Genomic DNA, 18,709 nt, shown 5'->3' with positions numbered 1-18,709 from the left:
CACCCCCCGCCGCTCCAGCCCCATCAGTGTTTACATTGCAAATGCTGGACCTCTGGTGTCATCGCTGCCGCCAGGCAGGAAAAGCTGGCTGGGCCTCCGGGGCCCCCTGGGCCCCCAGTGCGTCGGTGGCCCGGTGGAGCCAGCCCCCTGGAACTCGGGCGGGAAAATGAGCCAAGGCATGACTGAGGGCTAGGGCCCAGGGCACGGATGGGTACAGGGGCGCGGCTCGGGGTGCAAGCTGGCGGTTCGCTGAACCAGCGCCCTCCTTTGCCCTCTGCTAGGGGTCTGGGGACCTGACCCCACCGGCCTCACTCCCCAGCGGGCACTCTCACCCCACCCTCCGGCCCTCCACATCCTCTGGGATGGACGCTGCCATCGGCCGCCTAGCCCCGGATTCCGGGGCGCGCCCTAGCCTGCAGAGCTGTAACCCCCAACCCTACTCCCCGAGGCTAGCTGTGCTGCTGCGGCCCCGCGGGGCAGTCCTCGGCCAGGGCTGGGCGGGTGGAGAGTTCCGGGAGCCGGGAGCTATTTTTATAAGATGAGTCAGCGGCCTGGGAGGAAGAGCCCGCTCCCGGGCCCATTGTCTGGGCGTGGCCCGGGAGGGGGACACCGCGGGCGATTCCCAGCGCTCGGAAGGGCGCGAAAACCGCCTGGCAGGAGGGAGAAGTCCACACCCGACCCGGGGCGCGGCGTGGGCGGGGCCAGGGCGGGGAGGGGCGGGGCCGGGGCGGGGCTGCGAGGGGCGGAGCTGGGCGCCTTCAGACCGCGGCAGGCTAGAGGCGGCGGCGGCGGCGGCGCGGGTTCTGCGGGGACAGAAGCAGCAGAGACACCAGGGGAAGCCCGCGCCCCCGCCTGCGCCTCCGAGGCGCGCCCCGGGAGCGGGAGCGGCCCCGCAGCGCGGCCCAGGGCAGAGGCGAGCGCCGGAGCACCGCACCACCGGCCGGGGGAGCCGGGGCTCCGGTCGGAGCTCGGGGGCGCGGCCCGGGGACCTGCTGAGCGAGCCGGGGCCAGAGGACGATTCCAGGCGCCAGCATCCCGCGTCGCGGCAGCGGAGGCGGCTTCGCTGGAGACAAAAGCCTGCCGGAGGGACGCGATGCCGGGCCGGCGCGGGCTTGGGGGCTGCGGCGTCTGAGCGCGCGGACCGGTGCGCCCGGGGGCCGCGGAGACCAGGCAGGTCGCGGCGGAGGGCGGCAGGCGGGGCCCAGGTGCGCCCGGCCGCGGCGGGCCCGTCACCGCTCGGGGGGCGGCGCCCTCCCGCTGCAGCCGCAGTGGCCCGCGCCGCAGCGAGGAGCCATGGGCAACATCTCCTCCAACATCTCGGCCTTCCAGTCCCTGCACATCGTCATGCTGGGCTTGGACTCGGCCGGCAAGACCACGGTGCTCTACCGGCTCAAGTTCAACGAGTTCGTGAACACGGTGCCCACCATCGGCTTCAACACGGAGAAGATCAAGCTGAGCAACGGCACGGCCAAGGGCATCAGCTGCCACTTCTGGGACGTGGGCGGCCAGGAGAAGCTGCGGCCGCTGTGGAAATCCTACAGCCGTTGCACGGACGGCATCATCTACGTGGTGGACTCGGTGGACGTGGACCGGCTGGAGGAGGCCAAGACGGAGCTGCACAAGGTGACCAAGTTCGCCGAGAACCAGGGCACGCCGCTGCTGGTCATCGCCAACAAGCAGGACCTGCCCAAGTCGCTGCCGGTGGCCGAGATCGAGAAGCAGCTGGCGCTGCACGAGCTCATCCCGGCCACCACCTACCACGTCCAGCCGGCGTGCGCCATCATCGGCGAGGGCCTCACCGAGGGCATGGACAAGCTCTATGAGATGATCCTGAAACGCAGGAAGTCCCTCAAGCAGAAGAAGAAGCGGTAATGCGCCCGGCAGCGTTCCGGAGCGAGGGGGGAGTGAGCGAGTGAGTCAGGCAGGAATGAATGGATGTGCGAGAACCCGCGCCCGCGAACAAAGACAGCGAACCAAAGCGATGCTTCCAATTTTTAAAACTGAATCTCTGCGCCCAGATGCAGGACTAGTGGCTTAACCTGGGTGTGTAGGCTGACTTGCCAGCCTGCCCTGGACCTGCTCCCACCCCGAGCCCAGGAGACCTTTTGTCTGAACGCCAGAGCTCCCTAATGGAGTGGGGGGCCCCCTGGGGAGTGGACGTGCAGGGGCTGCGGTCTGCCCTCCTCGCCCAGGTGGAAGGCTCAGATGTCAGAGACAAAAATGATTTCTTCCTACTCCAGCAGGCCCGAAGTTCAGGCTGCCCCGCCCTCACCTGCGAGTTACCTGAGGTATGCAACTCCCAGAACCCCTGGAGTCCTCATCGGGAGGGCATGTGGGCATTGGGAGGTGCTGGGGGAACAGCCCCTCCTTGCCTTCATGGGCGGTGGAAGCTGGATTATTTTATGTCACAGGGCCGGCCCCTGATGAAATTTCATTTGTTCTGCTCTGGGCCCAGAGGAGGTGGTGTTTTGGGCTCTGGGAGGACCGCCTGGAACAATACTCAGCCCCAGGGCGTGGGGCGCTGTGGTGGCCTTGGCTGGGGAATGGCCGCGAAGAGGCACCTTCCCTGCTGATCTGTGGTGGCCACGGAACTGGTGTTTGTTGAGAACCGCTTTTCAGCCTGGAATCAGACATCATCCAGATGGCTTGGACCCTGTCCATGTGTAGGTCATTACCACACAAAGAGACCAATAAAAATTAAAAAAACAAAACTGTTGGAGGTGGTGGCAAATGATGCATTTGCTGTTTTCAGGACAGTTCGAGGTGTTTAAAGGGTAAGGCTCTGGATGTAAATGCTGGGTGGATGGGGGGGCAGGGGGACCTCCCTCTGTACTGTGTCATTGGCATAAATAGCTGGGCCTGGACGTGTGGAATCTGAAATTCTCTTAGCCTGCTGATGGGTTTGTGTCGGCGTCCCAGCTGCAGATGTGTGCTGAATTGCAAGATGGGTTTTTTTTTTGTTTTTTTTTTTTTGCAAGGGATGTCTCACAATACTAACCGCTTGATGATGGGCTTTGGTTTTCAGACATGTTTGGGAAAAAAAAGAAAAAACACTTCCACAAATGAATACTTACCTTAGAAATATTCACCTAGGGGAAAAGAGACTTTGCTCTGCCCTTTTATATCCTTTCACGCTGCAAGTGGCGACACGTTCCAAACCCCAGCCGGGTCCACTGTGGCCTACCTGGTTTAAGTATTTCATTAAAAATATCTCGTTAGAATAGTCCATGTCATGCACCTGAACTACAACCCCACCTGGCGTGAAAGCTGACCTTGAAGTTGCATGGATGTGAAAGCAAAGGGAAAGCCCCAGGACGAGGTCCTTCCTAACCCATTCTCGTGGGAACTGGCCTGCGTAGCCAATGCAAACCATAGTGAGGGCTTGCATTACACAGCAAGCGTGTGACGTCACGGTCGCCTGTCCTCAGGCACTGTGACAGTGTACTTGAAAGAGGCTTTGGAAGAGAAAGTGAAAGAATAGATATTTTTAATAATGTAATTTAAATAAATCCTCTATAATCAGGACTGAGTCTTGGTTTGCAGAAGCTGTCCTTTACCCTGAAACACAGTATCGCAAGGGAAACTTAAGCTCACTGTTGGGTTTTTATTTCCTCTTTGAGTCCATGGTTACAGGCAGAGTTACGTGCCCCCCGCCCCCACTGTTATAAGTTAATTCATGAAGGAGGCCTATAGAAACCGGGCGCGATCGTGCTTAAGCGTGTGAGTTAGTCCGATGACAAATTCACGCCCACTGTCCACTGCACTCGGAAAGTTAATTTACGAACCACATGTAGAATTCCTGGCTTCCTGCTTGCAACCCAATTGTTACAGGAGATATTTTAAAAGAAGGACCTGGCAGCCCATCTCCCTTTCTCTTTCGTTGGTGTATGCGGTACCCCTCCAATGGTGGTCTTTTTGTAGAAACTCAGTAGAGAAAATAGAGCGAGGCAGTGTGGAAAAGCCTGCAAGGTGTCAGCTTACCTAGCGACAGCATATTCACTGATTTCTAAATGGGCTGGTCCCATCCCCTGAAGATTCTGTATAGAATTATTAAGAAAAAAAAATCCATCTTCTTTATTTTCTTCACATGCAACGATTTCTTAAGCACTTTGACATTTTGGTAGTTCCACACTATTGAGAGAATAATATATTTATTTTGTGACATTGCAGATGCCAAATACTGTAACCTTCTCGTGCTCACAGTTCTTAAGTTCGAGACCAGTGTTCGAATCCTGCCGTGCTTTACAAATGATGCGAAACGACTGGTTTTTTTGCATTGTCAGTACTGAAAGGGTGCAGTCAGCTGTTAGTAACTGTCTAGTAAAGTAAAACCCTGTGGTGTCTTAACGGATAGTTAGGAGTCCCGGTTGATTTCTGTGACGTTTGACCCACTAATAGCCCATTTCATCTCTGACCAAACAGGAAGCCTAGACCCCAACACCGCCTTGCAGCTGTCCGCCGGGGGTCCCCCCCAGCGCAGCGGTCGGTGATGTCCGATGTCCCCTGCCCTTGGGAGCGCGGAGGGGTGTCACCGAGGGAGGCGGGCCTCCGCACAGGCGTTTTGAAATGTTTTCTGACAGACAAAGGGAGGCCAGCTCTGTTTTGGGACAATTCCCCCCACCCGTTCTCTGTCGTGGTGTCGGGACAGCGTCTCCTGGTTTGTTTTCGTTCCTCCTGCTACAGTTCTGTCTGGACCACCCTCCTCTTCTGTCCCTGCTCCCTTTTATATGCATAGATGATGCTGTGAACAGAAATAAATTATTTATACAAGCAAATGTTCGGGGGACTGCTCTGTGGATGGTTTCTGCTGTCTGTTCTCCAGGCCTCCTTTGCTGAGTGGGGGACCATCCCAAGGTGGTCTCCACAGGGGAGGGGGGGTCCACCGTCTCGGCTTTTTCAGTTGGAGTGTCTGTTCCACCCTGGGTGGTGGATTTAGAGGTGCCTGTCCCCCTTCGCAATGACGCTGCTGCTCAGGGTCTTGGCCACCCCTCTGCCGGTAACTGGGTGGAGCTCCACTCTTGAACCCACCAGGCCTCCAAGGCTTGAGTCCTCTGAGACAGTAGGTGGCTGAGACCAGCATGCTCTGTCCGAGCCCTTGGGAAAAGAGGTTGGGTGAGAAGCACCAGGACCTCCTACAGGTTCGATGCAGTGCACACGGGGACAGGTGTCAGGCACCAAAACTAGGTAACGGCTGGGGCTCCACTCTGCAGCCAGATGGTCCAGGTTCAAATTCTGCCTCAGACGCACAGGGCCCCATGGCGGAGCTGAAGCGGCGAGCCTCAGTTTCCCCGTATGCACAGTGGAATCTGGAGGGTCGCTGGGAGGGTGAAACAACAACGAACGGGATGTGCTCATCAGTCCCCCCCTGCGCAGAGCAGGTGCCCAGTGGCTTTGAGCTTTGGTTATTTCGGGCTGCTAGTAGCACATCGAACGTGTGACAAGGAGACCTCCCTGCAGGCCTCTCATCTTCCTCCTCTTCTCACCTGAGTGGTGTCCTCATCCTGCTCAAACCTGGCCACGCCCAGGCCACAGTGGAGTCCAGGGAGCATCCCGGGCAGTCTTCTCATCCGGAGCTGTGAGGGGTTGAATGAGGCACTGAACCGAGGTCTCCAGGCTCCGTCAGTCCTCACACGGCCCATTTCACGCGGCGCAGCCTCCGCACGGTGGGGGCGGGCCCGTGGCCGCTGATGCCTGGCCTGGCATTGAGCACAGAGTGCGTGCGCAGTAGTAAGTCCTGGTTGAAGGACTTCCTACCAGTTTGGGCTGTAAGCTTTCATTAAAATGGACGTTCTACAAATGGTTGTTTCCCATTAAACATTTGAGTGAGATGAAACTACACCGCTTTCTGAGGATCACTCGTGGGAGATGAATCACCCGTGATTTGTAGGGCACCCAACCGCTTGCACGTTACCGAGACGCTGGGGCGCTTAGTGAACTTTTAAAAAATCTCTACCTCATTCACGTTGCTACAGGAGTGAGTGTTTACAAGGCTGTTGACATCAGAAGAACACAGATGCCATTTCGAAGAACTGAAACCTGAGAAATGCTTGAAAAGCCGTTTAGAAAAACCATCTCAACTCTATTAGTAAATGCACTAATTAGTAAATGCACTAGGTAGAACTCAAAAGAAGCAAAGACGGAAACCCTCGTTTTCCGGTGCACCCCAAATTTAATGTTGCTTTAACAAATCAGTCCCCGGGGGGCCGGGTGGTGCGGGGGTGCCTGGGCAACACCACCCGTTGTGTTGTCCAGGGAAGTGGCCCCGAGTAACCCCTTCACCGTGACCTCTGACAGCTGGGGCAGTGGCTGATTTTAGTCCTAAGCCGTTGCCATTATTTCCCCATCTGCACCCCCGCCCCCATGGTTTCAGTTCTTCATTTGTGAGTCCCCGTGCTAGACTGTGGGCGTCCTGCTTGCCGGCTCTGCGTGCTCCCATTGTCTCCAGAGCCTGCATTCTCAGAACAACCCTGCCGCCACACCACAGGCTGTTCTGATGTCACATTCGTGTGGCACCGAGGAAGGACAACGTAAGTGCCAAGAGCAGAAGATAAGAGGCCTGACGTGATAAAGGGCGAGGAGGAACCTGACCCAGCGCTTGACCGCCCCTGGCGTCACAGCCCTCCCCCCGTCCAGCCGGCCTCTGGCTTTCCTCCCCTGCGTCCATCGTGATACCCGACGCCCACACCTTGGCACTTGCCCACCAGGAGCCCAATCCGCCATCTCAGCCACTGTGAGGGCATTTCTGTCCTCAGATTCATGCCCGACCCACGTTCACGCATCCTCAAGGCAGCCCCTCCCCCTGGCTCGCCCAGGCTCGACAACACCGTTTCACACAGCCGCGGGGCCCTCCTTGGGTTTGTTTTGTATGACCTCTGGCTGAGATGGGGCCGCTTCGGTTTCAGGGAGGAAGTTGCACCCTGTGGGGTTCTAAGAGGGTGCACAGTGCGTCTCCGCCCAGATTAGAAGTGAGAAGGAAGAGCTGTGTGGCCTCACCGCCCTGGGCTGCAAACATGAGCTGGCTTTCTTGGAATAGGAGGACTGTGGGCCACCCCAGGCCTCACCTTCTCCTGAATGTCACGGCCAGGGCGTTCTCGCGGTGTGGCCATCCTTCACAGGGGAACTCACCCAAGCACTGTCCCCAAGTGGTATTTATAGCATCTCTTCTGCGTGTGCCAATTAAAATTAACATAAGTCACGTTAAATACAGCTCCACAGATTTCCACGCTGGCTCAGTCCTGGATAACGATGATAATAGCCAGTGCTAACCTTTGCTGAGCTCTTCGTGTGTGCTAGGCACCACGCTAAACGCTTGGTCTACTTGATCTCTTTTCCTCTCAAGAGCCCCAAGAGATCAATTCATTCATCCAGTAAATGTATCGATTGACGTATCTGCACCGGCAGATGAGGAAACTGAGAAGAGAAGATCCATCACCCCCTTGGAGGTCAGCCACTGTTACCGAGAAGCCCCAGGTCCCCAAGACGCAGAGGCTGAGCTCGGAGTGCCCCCAGCCTGCTGCCCACGGAGAGGGATGCAGCAGATGAAGGAAGGTGGGACTCAGACTCCAGGGAGAAGGGGACAAAGCTGTGTCCCCCGTGGGCAGTGCCACCTTTGCTCACCCCCTCCTGCCTGAGAACTGGCGCTCCCCGACAGGCCTGGCCCCAGGCCCTGAGCCTGCCCTGACCTCGTGCTTTGGGAAGCTAGTCCTTCGGGAAGCTAGGATCAGCGTGGTGGCTGAAACGCTGGCCCCAAGCCCTCCTCAGAGAACACATCCCGGGGTCTAGAAGGCACATTCCCCCTGTGCCAGCTCCTGTCCTGAGGCATTACATTTCCAATAGTCTTTTCCAGAGACCCTCTCCTGGGGCAGTGCCTCCCTGGCACAGGGCACTTATACGCCCCAGTAGGTGACGCTGGGGGTGTCAGTGTGCCTGCTTTGAGGTGCAGTCTTGACAGAGTCACCTAAACTTCCTTGGCCTGGATGCCTCATCCCCACAGAGAGGTGGACAGTGCCTGCCCTGCCTGTCCCTCTGGCCATTCCAACGAGAAAATGAGACCGATGATGAGAAAGCACCGTGCAGCCAGCTAGCCAGCCAGCCAGGCCTGGACCCTGGGGAAGGTGGAATGTCCTGCTCGGACAGGGGCCCCTTCTCCCTGCGGCGCCAGCTCTCGCACGCGGGCCTGTTCTGCTTCTCTAGTGACAGACAAGCCACCCAGCCTCGCTGTCCCCTCTTCGTGTTCCCACATCAGCCCACTTCCAGCTCATGAAGAGTGAGCCAAAGAAGACCCAGCGAAGGAAAGCGTCTCTCCCGGGAGAGTCTGCGGAGGACGCAGACTCAGTGGGCGTTTCCAGTAGGTGACTGCTGGGAAAACAAGCCTCCTCGTTTCTGTCGTTGGCAGAATTCTCATTCTTCTAATGGCGAGCTCGTGATTGCTCTCATTTCCTTAAACTCGAACTCCCGGAGCAATTAATTTCCACTGCCCGTGTCTAGTAAAAGCTAAAACAGTTTCCGCGTGTCACTTAGCGGTCGCCACGGTAAGCGATGACAACCGCAGCCGCTTACTCAGCGCTCGTGTTTGAATCCTTTATTCCATGGGTGGCACTTCGCATTGCTGCGCAGTTTGAAGGGCCCTGGAACGCCACGTTCTTCACACAAAAAATGGTGTTGAAGGCATCATCCCCAATCAACTGTGACTCCCATTATTCTGGGGATGCTCCACCAGGCAGAGGAGCCAGGAAGAGGTAGAACTCGGTTCTTGTCCTCAGAGGGCGGGTATTCTAGCTGGTGAACCGGGGCTAAACCACCCAGGGCTGTGCCTGATGCCAGCTCGACACTTCCCGCAATGCTACCAAAAAGGGTGCCATTAATTCAAGCACGTTCACATTTTCCATAACACCCTAACCGTGCCACCCACCGCGTGTCCTGGTGTGTGTACTCCAAACGCCTCTAGCCCTCCCTTGACACCCATCTCCTGCCCTGTCTGAGGTTTCCTTGGCGGGGGGAGGAGGGAATTCGTTGTGCTAATACCCACCGCCTCAACCAGCCTCTCCTTTCCTTCCCCTGGCCTTGGGGAAGCTGGGTCAGCACGGCGGCCAGTGTCAGCGGCATGGTTCCATCCACTCCATGTGTACGGGACTCAGACATCCGAGCACCCGAGACTGTCTGATTTTAAGACAGAGCCCCCTTTTAGGTTCATGGGGGTCTGCACTAGGATTCTTGTTCATCTCGGGATTTCTAACCAGTTGAGATGTCTCCAGGGAAGAACCCCGGGGAGGCAACTTGAGCACTGAGACACCCAAGAGAGGCTCAAAAAGAAAGCGTCACAGGATCAGCCACCCAGATAAACACATGCTTCTGACCCACGACTGCAGAGAAAAGCTTGGAGAAAAGTAAATGGATGGGCTTTGGAGATTTTTCCTTATTTTTTAGAATTAGACACAGGACCAGAAAGATCTCCTCTTTCTGAAAAACTCCTCTGAATTTCAGTGAGTAAGGATGTGATGCCTGGAGTGGCTGCAGCTATTTTGACACCACGAGGAATGCCAATCCATCCACGGAAGATGGGAAATACGGAAGGAACTTGGGTCTTAGAAGATGTCATTGAACGGCCGTAATAGTCGACCCTGGGACTGCCCAACCTCAGAACTGCGGTTATGTGAGAAAATAAATCACTCTTTACTTGGGATTTCAGCTGACAAGGTCCCTTAGACACTGTAACCAACCCTTGATGGTACAGAGCATTCAGGCTCCCCACACAAGCTTCTGGGTGAGAGAGAGGCCATTCCGCCACCTCTGAGCCAGCAGGTCCCAAGCAGATGGAAACAGGTCTTGATCGGCCCTGGCTGGGAAGCATTGGCCACTTGGCTCCTGGTGTAACAATTACCGCCAGGGAGCCAGGGACATTCTGAGCAGGAGAGTTGCACACCTGGAGCGTGACTTCGAGTGAGCAGCTGAAAATGTCACTAAATGGTGAGCCCTTCACTGTCACTCACTTTCTCAAAAGGAGTAATGGAGATAATATTGTTTGCTGCCTTTCAGAGTGACCCTTTCACGCTTGACTATAAATTAAACACTTTACACAGCCATTTCATTCAATCCTCTCTGAAAGGCTGTGAGATAGGCGTGTCCATCCTGCCTGCACCTTCAGTAGACAGGTGCATAGGTAGGTAGGTATGTAGGTAGGTAGGTAGTTAGATATATAATCATAATAATAATTGGGAACCCTGTGGCGTGCCTAACACCAAACTAATCACATTGGCTGCATACCCTATGGATATGTTATAAGAGACATCATGGGGCAGGGGCTATTTGTATCATTACCCTCATTTCACAGACGCAGAAACGGGCTTGATGAGGCTGGGTGTCCTGCTAAGGTCACAGAGCCACCAACCAGGGCGAAGATCTGAGTGTCACTGCAAGACCTGGCATGGACCCCGAGGCGCCCTGAGCGGGGCCCGGCACATGGTGGGGGTCCAGACTGTGAACTCGGAACTGGCATAGCATCCCCACCACAGCCGCTCAGAAAGCCAGCAGGAGGGGCCCCCAGGCCAGCACCCCTTCCCTGGGGGCCTGTTCCATCACAGGGCTGGTGTGGTGGGGGGGGCCTGGGGGTTCCTGAGAGCCTGCTTTCAATGCACGCGGCTGGCAGCTTAGTGAAGCTCCGACCCGCATAGACTCCAGACCAGGTTTCCTCCTGAAGCCTCTAATGCCATGAGCCCCAGACCAGAAAGGAGACCTGGAAGATGGGACCCTGCCCTCCGGACCCATGAGCTGATTGTTAGTCCTGATGTCTCCTGCACATGTGTGTCCTACAAGGGGCCGACGGACCGGTTTCCACAGGACGGTCGCTGGGACGCTCACAGCCATGCCCTTCTTGTGAGATGGTTTTCTCTAGCAAGGGGGTGTGCCGGGGCGCCCAGGCTGTCATGTCTCCCCCTGCGATGGCGTGTTCAGAGCCTGCATTCTGTTGTCCTGTAGGGAAATAAGCACCCAGAGAGCAGACGTGTCCACAAACAGGGGGTCGGACATTGGGCGTCAGAGAATGACGCCTGCCAGGGCGGAGCCAGACAGGACTCACCCCAGGAGCCCTGGTCTCTCCAGGTCTCTGCTTCTGCGCAGTCGCAGGCACACGGCCTCCCCACCTGGTGGCCCATCTGTCAGCACGTGACCTTGGATTCCAAAGGACTCACAAGGCCATGCTGCCTCCCCTCGAGTTTTGGAATAAGATAAGTGTCCCCTCTGACGTTGGGACCTAAGTCATTTCTGCCTTTGACGGGAGCCAAGGGTCCCTCACTCTTTAAACCATCAGTTATGTGTCCTGATTCCAGACTAGGACGTAATCAATACTCACTTATTAGGGCAAGTGTCTACCCGCAGCCTGCTGAGCCTAGCGAGTAAAATATTTACGACCTGACAAACCGGTTTTAACTATTCTCCATCATTCCTTTATTACAGCCGAACTCTGAAGGCTCCCGTCGGAAGCTAATTGGTTTTGAGCCCAGCGTGCAGAATCTATGTCCCAATAAGTCTGAGGATACTTAGACTCTAAGAGTCGATAATTCACATGAAAAGATGCATATTCTCTCCCAATTCATGTTTAACTGTCTCAGGTGCACGCCACCTTTAATATCATTTCTTCAGCATGTACTTCAGGCACAGGAATGGGCTCCACGGTGGAGGATCCAGGGTGATGGGCGGCCAGTGGTCTGTCCTGAAGGGGCCCCCTCGCAGGAGGAGCCAAGGCAGCCCCTCCGTGCAGCCCTCAGGGTGCCCCTCTGGGACTGACCACACCCCCCGAGATTCTCTGCCTGTGTCTCTCTCCCACTCTGGGCTGTGGCCCCTCCCGGGAGAACCCCTCTGCCTTTATCTCCCCCATGCCTTCCTCACCGCATGGCAGAGAGGGCGTTCAGAGTCGTGAGAGGGTCCCCCTCAGTGACTCTGTCCCCCAGAGAGCTCCCGGGTCGGCCCCTGGGCCTTCCCGACCCCCGCCCTTCCTTAGGGCACCACTCCTTCCCTAGAAGATGGTGGCTACTGTGAGCACATGCCTCAGCGTTCGGGGACCCACCCGCAAGTGAAGCTTTCGAGGAGGAGGCTTTAGAACTTCAGTCCAAATGGAGGACCCTTACCTCTGCGCTGAAACTTAAGGAAGGTGAAAATGAGAGCACCTGCCGTTTGGACCCGCAGGCTCTGGAGCTCCGTCTCAGCAGGCACCCGGCACGGATCAAAACCGCTGTGCCGAAGCTCAAGTGTGTAAGACAGGCCACACCTGTCGGGCGGCTGGGAACGAGTGTCGGCCTGGCCTGTGCGCCCTCTCGTGCGGCGTTAGGGGCAAACAATCTGCTCGGCAAGGTGCTTTACCGCCGACTCCTTTCTTGGAAATACTCACCTCCTACTGAAGGCACAGTGGCTTCTTACTGGTTTGGCCTTCGAGGTGATTCTGTTTCTGCCCTGACCCACCAGTTGTGATCTAACATAGAAAAATGTGGTTCCCAAGTTCTAGCAGAGCACTGCATGGGGAGTCAACCCTTGGCCGTCGGCGCTCATGTACACACCGTGTACGAATTCGGGGGCTGTGCTTCTGAGTGCTATTGTAATTTAAACTCACCGCGAGAGGCCGTGTCCTTCACTGTCTAGGGTAGGTCTTTCCTGAAGAAACGAAAAGCTCAAATCATAAGTTCTCTAAAAGGTAGAATTTCCTTCAAAATCTAGGAACTTGGGGTTTCTAAACACATGGCAAATCTGATCAAAAACAGAAAAAGGAGGTGCGTGCGTGCGTGTGTGTGCATGTGTGTGTGTGTGTGGTCTCACACACGCTGTGGTTCTGGGAGATACTTGTAAGTGACAAGTTCACAATACTTACAGTGGGCACTGGAGTGTGCGTCGTGCCTCATTTAAACGTTGCAGGAACGTAACAGTGAGCTTTTTCAAAGTTGAAACTGCTAAGCTTTTTTTTCCTTCACATTCTGTAACTCAGGAGATCCTGGACCATTAATTAGTTCCCTACATAACACTTTTATGGTTGGTCTAGCCAATGTCGCAGATTTAAAAGATTTGCATAGTGTGAGATAGAATCTGAATTTTGAGCAACTCACCCTAACTGGATATCTGAACGTTTGGAGGTTCACGGCCCTCGATTCCTTCTAGAAAGGCTGATCCAGCTACAAGAGGGTCCCGCTGCATGGGCGGCACTGGCCGACTCTGCTCGGGGATGCAATTCGTTCAGGAGGCAGGGCTGGTTTATCTGGAACAAAACGTGGAGCGCTGACGGCGTGGTGGCTGTGTGGCGAGAAAAGGCGTTGAGAGTGCTCATCTCGGTGAGCTCTCAGGCGCCCTCGCCAGTTCAGGGGAAGAGAAAAGTTCCAGAGAATCCAGGATGCGCCAAGATTCACACTGAGGATAAATACGTTGTTCGGGTTCCCGCAGCTCTGACGAACTTTGGCACAACCTGAGAGACAGACACCAGGGCGTGGGAGGGAGAATCCCCCCCTTCCCGGCCCCACAACCCGCCTCTGCGCACTTGGCCTGCGTGCTGGGAGAGTAAGTGGGGTCTTCCTACACTCAGTTCTGTGTCCCTGGCCTGGAGGTTTACGTGTTCTGTGGATGGATTAGCAATGACGAATGAGCCAGCGACCCAAGAGGAGCCAACAGAGCCGTGCGCTTCACATTTCCGTAGATTTGTGACGCAAAGAAGTCCAAGCAGCAGTTGACTTCAGACTGGGTCTAAGGGGGCCTGATGTGGCTGAGGTGGTCTTTAAAACCGAGGCTGAAAAGTATCGGAGATTGATTTGCAGCTCCTGGCGGTGAACACCTAGAGTGTCGTCTAAACTGTGTAACTCAGGTTGAGATCGTGCAGGGGCGGGGGGCTCATCCCGAGGGCTTGCTCAATATTTAAATGTCAGTACTTGTTCAGCCACCCCCCATTACTTCTTAGTACATCGATTAATCACCCTTCCGAGGAAGATCTGTGAATGGAAACACTCTCCATTAGTCATAAATATTTATTTTGTCCTCCCTCTTGAATGATAATTTATCTAAATTTATTTAAGTTGGCAGTTCTTCCTCAGCCCTTTGCATATCTAACTCCATTATTTTTGGCTGCTATTGTAGCTAAAGAGAAATCTGCTGTCATCCCGTTGTTTTGACTATTATAACTGTTGTAAAATTTTTTTCTCTTTGTTATTGGTGCTCAGCCGTGTGACGGTGAGTCGCTTAGGCATAAATTGATTTGTATTTATTCTGTTCAGGATGTTCTGTGAATTTCCAATTACAGTAGGGTTGCCAGGTAAAATACAGGAAGCTCAGTTAAATTTTAGTTAATTTTAGTTTCAGGTTATTATGACCCAAATATTGCATGGGACTTACTTCTACTTAATTTTAGAGAGAGAGAGAGCGCCTGTCCAGAAAAGTCCAGCCGTTGTTAGTATAATGAGGACGGTTCGCATGACATCGATGTAACCTGGCGGCCAGGGAGAGCGGACCGGGATGCGCATGCGTGAACAGTGATGACTAGCACTTCACGGAACAGTGCTTCACTGTGCTGGTCCGTGGGGGAGGTAGACCCATTCAGTGAGCATGTGACTGTGTGGCCGTCACATTCAAAGTGACTGAGCAAATAGAGCAACGAATCTGCACCAGCTGCACTAAGCTTGTACATTTGTCTGTGGAAACTACCCTGAGGACTCAGAAGGCCGCAGCTGTGGGCCGCTGGAGATGGGCAGCTGGAGATGGGCCGCTGGAGATGGGCAGCTGGAGATGGGCCGCTGGAGATGGGCAGCTTCATCACAACGACAAGCAGGCTCAGGCACCACGTCTCTTGAAGTTTTTTGGCGAAACGTCAAATCACCTTTCGTATGCAGGTGACTCAGCCCCCCTACAGCCCAGATTTGGTGCCCTGTGACTTCTGGCTTTTTGCAAAACTAAAATCACCTTTGAAAGTAAAAAGATTTCAGGCTGTTGCTGAGATTCAGGAAAATAAGACAGGGCAGCTGATGGCGATTGGGAGAACTGCGTGAGGTCCCAAGGTGCCTACTTTGAAGGGGACTGAGGTGTCACTGTCCTGTGTACAGTGTTTGTTGTATCTTGTATCGTCTGCAGTAAATGTCTCTATTTTTCATACTGTGTGGCTGGATACTTTCTGGACACACCATATATATATATATATATATATATATATGTGTGTGTGTGTGTGTGTGTATCTTAATCTTACCTAAAATTCCAATTTTACTAGGAATCTTGTACTTTTATTTGCTAAATGTAGCAACCTGAAATTCGAGGATTCTTGTCTTTTATTTCATTTGGAAAACTCAGTCACACACTCTTCAAAGATTGCCTTTCCTCTACCCTCTCCATTCCATTCTTCTGAATTCTTATTTAACTAGGCTTGTATGCATTAGCTAGGGCTGCCATGACAAAAAACTGGGGGGCTTAGGACAACACAAGTGTCCCCTCACAGTTCTGGGGGCCAGAAGCCTGAGGTCAAGGTGTCGGCATGGCCGTGCTCCCTCTGGAGCTTCTGGGGAAGACCCTGCCGCGCCTCCCCCAGTGCCTGCGGCTGCCGGCGATCCTGCTGCCTCTCTACCTGCAGCTGCAGCGCTCCAGCCTCTGCCTCTGTCCTTGTGGGGCCTTCCTCCCCGCACCTCTGGGTCTCCACGTGGCCTTCTCGTCAGGCACAGCCACTAGAGGAGGGCCCGCTTTCCTCCCAGCTCATGACACCTGCAGAGACCCCACTTCCAAATAAGGTCTCGTTCAGAGGTTCCAGGTAGGCACGAATTTAGGGAGAACATTCTTCAACCCAGTACAATGTTACACCTCTGAATAACTTTTTTAAGAGAGAAGGGAAAGGAGGGAGAAAGAGAGGGAGCGTTTTGGTCGTTTTAGCGAATTCTGTTTTCTCAAGACCCTGAATTGCTATGGGGGTCTTATCAGTGAGGATCAATGCATCCGTTTCAGGCTGGACTGAGGCACATCTGCACCACAGCGACATCGTAAACTCAGACCGGTCTCTCTGCCTTTTCAGAGCCCTGGACAGGGGCTTGTAGGAAGGGACAATTTTCTGGGTGCTCTCCAGTTTCAAGGATCTCAGCTTTACAGAGAGGGCTCCGCTTCGACTCTCGGCCCACACCCCAGCTGCTGTCTCTGGGTGGTGCCGACGCAGGCTGCAGCCTGAGGACCCCCACCCCCAGCCCTGGTGCCCGCAGCTACGGTTCCCACTGCGTCGCTCTGGGTTTGTTCCCTCCGTTTGCAGCACCTAGGATCTCTCTTCCTTGTGCGTGAAATCGATTATGTGTTTTAAATTAACTTGGACATATTGTATCCAACAGCTTCAGATATTTTTAGATGGGGGCATTTCTTGGACTCTGCCAAGGAGCACATACTGGAAGCCCAGCTTCTGAGATTTGTTAAAACCAAGGAAACGGCTCTCCTGGATGCTAGCTCGCTGTCCACGTTGGATTCAGCGCCGGTCACGCAGCAAAGGCCCTGCTGTTCACGTGTGACGTCTGGTGGCAGTGCGTGGACCAGCGTCAGGTCTTCACTCAGCTTAGCGGGTTTCTCGGAGCGTGGCTCCAATATGGAAGTAATTGCGTGTCATTCTGTTCTCATTATTTCCTCTTTCCAGGGATTGCTAGGAAACCCAGGAGGAATGGATGCAACAGACATTAGGCAGATGTTTGGAGTACTCAGAATAGGGCTGTTTTAACTCAAAGGTTAAGAAACATCGGGAATGGAAGTGAAGACTGGACTGAAAGTCAAAGGGTCGGACTGGGGAGGCACCTTTTGCACTAAGCAGGTGAGCATTTCTACCAGAGACTCAGGTGGGGTAGACAGACCCGCCTCCGCCACTAAGTGAGCGCCGTTTCTGCCTCCCGACGCTTCAACTTCAAAATCAGAACACTGGGAAAGTGTCTTACAAGCTCCTTCTAACTCTTCCGTAATTTGGAGAGGTTGGGGGACCGGAGTTTCCACGCTGGTTGGAAGCCACACAGAGGCCCTGACGGATGGACCATGCAGGGGGCCATCCGTGCCCGGCCCCTCCCAGGCCTTGGTCCTTGCCTCTCTCATCTGCAGCTCACCTGGAGTTCACCTACGCTCTTGGGTGGCCCTACTGTTTCATTCCCGTCCCTGGGAAATGTACCTGGTGTCGCGACTTTGCCCGCACGTCTCTGTCCTGCCTGTCCTCTCTGTCTTGTCCTCTCGTACTGGGCTGTTTCTGGAGGCTGTCCCCTGCGCTGGCAGAGTCCCCACATTCCCACAGAACCCCTCCTCGTCCAAATCCCCGTCTTTGACCACAACTTCACGCTTCGTGAGAATTTTAATTAAGTCGACCTTGTCATTGTCCAAGTCCTAGCCACTTTTCTTGGGAAATGTCTCATATGCAAATTGGCCGCATTCAATAAACAGTTTTTGAGTCCGACCAGGCACAATCCTGGGCGTGGAGATGAAATGAAGAATAAGAGGGGCAGACCCCTGAAATTTGAGGCAGAAACGAAGCAGTTGAAGGCGGTAATTATGATGCGTGCTATGTGATAAGTGGTCTGGAAGAAAACGAGGGGCTGGAAGAGTGGATGATGGGGTGAGGAAGTGGGCCAGCCTCCCCTCCCCCGGGGCCTCCGTAGAGGGCTGAGGGCTGAGGGCTGAGGGCTGAGGGCTGAGGGCTGAGGGCTGAGGGCTGAGGGCCGGGACGGAGCCGGTTCCATGAAGAGTCAGACAGTTCCCTTCCCGCAACAAGTGCAGCCCTGAGGAGGGGGAGTGTGGGGTGCCGTGGGGCCTGGGATGAGCCTGGGGCGGAGTGGCCATGGGAGTCCCGGCTGGGCTCCTACCGCAGTCCCTCTGACTTAGCAGCATCTACCTGGAGTCACCCAACTAATGCCTCTGAACTCCAGCTTTCTCAAGTCCGATTCCTCCTTCACACCTCCGCCATTTTATGTCCCTTAAACACTACTTTTTCGTGTCATCTTTCTCTTCAAGGCATTTGTTCACGTTTCACTGAGATATCATCGACACAGTGCAGCAGTTTTGAGTGTGCAATACGATGACTCGATGTTTGTATGCATTGCACCCCGAGCATCACAATGAGTCCACGTAACATCCGCCACCACGAGTGAGAACACTTCTTCATTGCTCCACATGTTTTAATGTGGCCTCTGTATTTAAAGTTGAAGAACCTTCAGCGTGGGCACCAAACTTCGAACCTTCTCTGAACTCCTAGCACATCCACCCCAAAGTCCACGCATGTCATGGAGTGTACCACTCAGCAACAAACAGGAATGCTGGTCACTATCACTCGGATGAGCCTCGCAAACATTAGCTGAGTGAAAGAAGGCACGAGCGCTGTAGATGATGTGGTTCCACTCACACTCAATATCCGGGAAAGACAAACCTGTGGGGGCAGGGAACGGAAGCTGGGTTGTGATAATTGTACCATTTCATAACAAATTTGCTAAATTCCATTGACTTGTACTCCTGTGTACGCGTAAAATACCAAATACTTCACGGTATGTAAATCACATATCGGTTAAACTCTGCGCACACACATTTCCTGATTTACGAACTGAGATAAGCAATAGTTGACTTTGAGTCTAAAGAAAAAGTAAAAGTAAAGCGTGTCACCAGCGTTGCCAAAAAGGGAGGGCACCCTGATTGCAGGCGCTGAGCAGACCAGGCTGTTGGTGCACAAAAGTCCTTCAAGGAGAGTAACAGCGACTGATCCACTGTA

At 54.4% G+C, this 18,709-nt stretch overlaps 1 protein-coding gene across 1 annotated transcript; it reads left to right on the top strand.

The window, feature by feature from the left end:
• Window positions 1-757: 757 nt before the first annotated feature.
• On the top strand, window positions 758-4,791 carry ARL4C (ARF like GTPase 4C). Its single transcript, XM_024564281.3, has one exon. The coding sequence runs from the start codon at window positions 1,294-1,296 to the stop codon at window positions 1,870-1,872; it is 579 nt and encodes a 192-aa protein (XP_024420049.1). The 5' UTR covers window positions 758-1,293; the 3' UTR covers window positions 1,873-4,791.
• The last annotated feature ends 13,918 nt before the right edge of the window (window positions 4,792-18,709 follow it).

The sequence above is a fragment of the Desmodus rotundus genome, chromosome 2, assembly GCF_022682495.2.
Source record: "Desmodus rotundus isolate HL8 chromosome 2, HLdesRot8A.1, whole genome shotgun sequence".
NCBI lineage: Eukaryota > Metazoa > Chordata > Mammalia > Chiroptera > Phyllostomidae > Desmodus > Desmodus rotundus.
This window is presented reverse-complemented; position numbering and strand designations above follow the sequence as displayed.